The 4,324-nt window shown below is 44.0% G+C and overlaps 2 protein-coding genes across 2 annotated transcripts in view; one reads left to right on the top strand and one right to left on the bottom strand.

The window, feature by feature from the left end:
• The window catches only part of LOC107619807 (nicotianamine synthase), a gene marked incomplete in the record, with an annotated part of 1,483 nt that extends 482 nt beyond the window's left edge, over positions 1-1,001 (top strand). The window contains 1 exon segment of the mRNA XM_016322087.2: positions 1-1,001. Within this exon segment, the coding sequence (XP_016177573.2) occupies positions 1-618 (618 nt within the window).
• Positions 2,097-3,429, bottom strand: LOC110266813 (protein MAIN-LIKE 1-like). The gene is made up of 4 exons (XM_021111835.1): positions 3,313-3,429; positions 2,708-3,231; positions 2,503-2,590; positions 2,097-2,410 (listed from the first exon to the last, which is right to left on the bottom strand). Exons 1-4 carry the CDS (start codon positions 3,427-3,429, stop codon positions 2,222-2,224), a joined length of 918 nt encoding a protein of 305 aa, XP_020967494.1. The 3' UTR covers positions 2,097-2,221.

The following is a 4,324-nucleotide window of genomic DNA, read 5'->3' as shown; positions in this document are numbered from 1 at the left end:
AAACTTAGTTGTCTCGAATTCAACATTCTTAGCCAGCACTGCCAGGCTGTTCCCACCAAGATTGCCTTCGTGGGTTCTGGCCCTCTTCCCTTAACCTCCATTGTCTTGGCTACCAACCACTTTCCCAACACCACATTCCATAATTATGACATAGACGCTTTGGCCAATTCTATGGCCAAGGCGTTGGTGTCTTCGGATCATGACCTGTCAAAGCGCATGGTCTTTCACACTAGCGACATATTAGATGTGTCGCATGGTTTGAACGAGTTCAATGTTGTTTTTCTTGCCGCGCTCGTGGGAATGAAAAATGAGGAGAAGAAGAAAGTAATTGACCATCTGGGTAAGTATATGGCACCTGGGGCATTTCTTATGGTAAGAAGTGCCTATAGTGCCAGAGCATTTCTATATCCGGTAGTCAATCCTTCTTTTGATCTCAAAGGATTTGAAGTTTTGTCCGTCTTTCACCCTACTGATGAGGTTATCAATTCTATTGTGATTGCGCAAAAATGTCCGATTATTTCAACATCGTCCAAAGAGGTTGAATCAGTCTTCAGTAATAATAACCTTCTCATCAATGGGAACATGATTGAGGAATTGGTAACTGAGGAGCAGCTTTAATTAATTTCCTAAATTCTCTCCCTCTTTATTGGGAAAATATTTACTTTTAAATTACGGTTGCAATTATTATTGCAATTGTAAGAATTGCAGAAACTAAAATAAAAAAAAATGCAGCTAATGCAATTGCAATCACTATTACTATGATGATGCGTTACGGTTGCTGCTGGAATAAGCTATGATTCCCAGGACTACCGTAATCATAATTATTTTATTATTAATATAACAACAGTATGGTAATTAACATTTGGCAACCTAGTTAATGTTTGCCATTTATAATTTGAAAATTTTAATTTATTGTGTACTATCTAGCAATATATGTCGATTTTCTTTTGCGTTGTTCATGAATTTCGACAAATAAAAGAAGATATATATTGTGTGTCTTATTTAATCAGAGCTTCATTTCTCTTTCAAGCCAATTGAACAATGTAATCTAATCACAGTTAGTTGTATAAATTAATATGCTAGGTATATACCAAAATCAGACACTAATAAAAAATAGGGCAAAAAACCATAATAAGCCAATGCCAGGCCGAAATTACGTAAATAAGCCAAAACCAAAATCGTTTCATCAATGAGCCAAACCATATATTAATATAATTCGAACCACATTGGTTCGAACTGCATTCATGAATAATTCGAACCAAGGCAGTTCGAATTACAGAGAGAGAAAATGGTTCAAGTAAATCGAACCAGGGTGATTCGAATTAGCATTGTTAGTAATTTGAACCAAGCTGGTTCGAATTATAGAGAGAGAAGCTGCATCAAGTAATTCGAACCAAGCTGGTTCGAATTACACAATCCCTAATTCGAACCAGGCTGGTTCGATTTAGTGGTAGACAGAGCAGTATATATATGGTTGTAAACGTGAGTTGCTCTCATTAGAGGGTTTAAGATGGCTAGTGAGGAGAGTTTTGTTGTTTTGGTTCACCACAAAGGATCCTTTAAGAGGAAAACTCGTTCGGGTGTGAAGTTCACAGATAAGGATCCTCTCTGTATTGTCGTTAGTCCAACGATGAGCTATGATGACCTTGTTAGATCTGTGCTGATGAAACTTGGTCTGGAAGGTGCGAAGCGGGTTAAGAAGTTTTTCTACCGCATTCCAATCATGGTCCTGCAGGATACCGTGAAGTATGATTGTTTCACCATTTGTAGTGATGAGGACCTGCAAGTCATGTTTTTTTGTCGGAGGCAGTTTCCGGAGGTGAGGACACCAGAATTGTTGGCAAAGCTGGTTGATGTGGTATCCAACTCAGGGGGTTCGAACCGAAATACCACCACTGTAGCCACGGCAGCCGGTTCCAGTTTCAGGCCTGCCGTTGCTTCTTCATCCGTCCCTGTGTACGAGCCAGCGGTCCAACCTGTCGCCTCTCCGTCTTTTGCTGTTGATCTCAATGACGGCGTAGGCGACGAGGTAGGATCATTTGATATTCTGCCGAACGCTTTACAGGGCGTTCCACCGGTTGGCGTCGGAGAGGGTCGGCAACAACATCGAACCTCAGCACGGTCTCCGCACGGGACTCCCAATAGAGATGCCACTTCTGCAAGTGGTACGGGAACCATCTATCACCGCCTCTGCCATCCTTCGACATCAGAAAGTCGATGTTCAGGGCGGGACCCGGACGGGCTGCACCCCTCCGAACTGCGGAAGCACCCTATCTATCTGATGCCACTCTATGACGGCAAAGTAGATCAGCGACGTCACAGACCGCCACAACGCCATATGCCGATGCTCCAATGCCTCTGGATGCACAACCTGAAGTACGTCGGGGCTGCTGTACGGCATCCAGATAAACTGCACGGAGAACCCTCCATTGTCAGGACAAGTCATGGACACAACTCATAAAGTGTGGTTAAATAAAGAAAATGTTTAAGTTGAGTGCTCACCTCCCTGTCCTGTAACCGGTCTATCCTCAGCCTCCACATCTGCACTCTAGGACCCTTCTCGCTACCGGAAGGGTTGTAACCTGACCACCTGCATCATACATGTGTCCTATGGCTACTTAAATGTGTGTTTTGGGTATGTAATACATTATTAATGAACATGGAGTTATGCAAATTAAGTTGAAATAGAGAAGGTTGAGTAGAGTACCTCGAGGCCAACGGCCAGCTGAATGTCTCATACCCTGCAGGCCTAAACAGAGGAAATCGCCAGAAGATCCAAGACTGAAGTAGCTGAAGTGGGCCCGCTAACTTGACCACATGTCTGTTCGCCACTCGGCACATGCACCGGTACAACCATGCTAGTGCCGCAGAACCCCAGCTATAGGTACCCATCTCCTCCAGCCTAGCTACATAGGGAAGCCATCTGATGTGAACGCGGTTGCCTGACTTGTCCGCAAACAGCTGCGTACCCAACAACATCATGATGTACGCACGGACATATCTCCGCACAGTCTCGTCATCGGCTCCGTCGGGGCACTCACCAAAGGTCTCCTGGAACAAGCTACAGTTCACTGCGTACTTCTGAACCTGACTGGGAGGAGGAGTCACCCCAAGCAACTCCTGAAACCACACCCAGGCTGAACGGCCACCCTGGATGTATATCTGGAACTCTAATAGGCAACCACTCACGTAACGCCCGTCCACCGGCAAACCCAACTGGTATGCCACGTCCTGAAGTGTGATCGTGCACTCTCCGAACGGCATATGAAACGTGTGCGTCTCCGGACGCCAGCGCTCCACGAATGCATTGACTAGGGCCTCGTCTAACCGGAACCATCTGTCGTTCAGCCTTGCAAGATGGTATAGTCCGGCCATCTGCAAGTACGGAACGTATCTGTCATCGAGTCGCTTGCCCTGCTGCCGCCGCATGCTCCTGATGCATCGCTGAGGCTGCGCATGACAAGCACCGCATTGTTAGAACCGGCTTCATAACCAATGACAAACATAACCAACACGATAAATCATCAACAAAACATCATACTAAATCAAACCACATAAATATCCATGAATGACAACTACATGCAAAACAACTACCATAGACCACCCCCCTAAACCACTAATATAAAACAGCTTAACTAGAACCACTAACGTAAAACAGCTTCACTAAAACCATTAACAAAAAAATAGCTAACATTAAACCACTAACACAAACCACTAAAATAAAACAACTAACACAAACCTCTAACATAAAACAACTAACACAAATCACTAATATAAAACAACTAATACAAACCACTAAAATAAAACAATTAACACAAACCACTAACATAAAACAACTAACATATATCGCCAACATAAAAAAACCAACATAAACCACTAAAACCAAATGCAAAATCACTTAGTCACATATACCGCTAGCACGAACTTATTTCTGAACTAACCTCGTCGTTGATGACCCCAGCTATATGAGCAACTCCGTCCAAGCGATATAACCTTGCCGGATCGTCCCCCATTAGCAGAGTATTCCGTTCAGGTCTTCGTCAGAGAGAATCTGGGTCGTTTTCTCTGGGATTTGGTGGGGCAGGGGACAGGAATAATGGTTCGAATGAGGCTGATTCGAACTCCTTATATAGCCAAATCACGAGTAATTCGAACCAGGTCGGTTCGAATTACTAAGGAGCCACTTTGAGGGTAATTCGAACCAGGTACATGGGTTGCTTTCGAGTGTGTAATTCGAACTAGCCCTGTTCGAATTACATGGGATTAGAGTTCGAACCTCCTTGGTTCGAATTACATGCAACCTTTTCTCAGCCTAATTCGAACC

Source organism: Arachis ipaensis, chromosome B09 (assembly GCF_000816755.2).
Source record: "Arachis ipaensis cultivar K30076 chromosome B09, Araip1.1, whole genome shotgun sequence".
Taxonomy (NCBI): Eukaryota; Viridiplantae; Streptophyta; class Magnoliopsida; order Fabales; family Fabaceae; genus Arachis; species Arachis ipaensis.
The sequence above is the reverse complement of the archived record's forward strand: the minus strand, read 5'-3'. Positions and strand labels throughout refer to the sequence as shown.

Coding starts and splice junctions, on each gene's coding strand:
- LOC110266813 (XM_021111835.1), bottom strand. CDS start 3,429: ATGCGGCGGCAGCAGGGCAAGCGACTCGATGACAGATACGTTCCGTAC. Junction 3,232..3,312: donor TCCGGTTAGACGAGGCCCTA/GTCAATGCATTC, acceptor ATCACACTTCAG/GACGTGGCATACCAGTTGGG. Junction 2,591..2,707: donor AGCTGGCCGTTGGCCTCGAG/GTACTCTACTCA, acceptor TGTATGATGCAG/GTGGTCAGGTTACAACCCTT.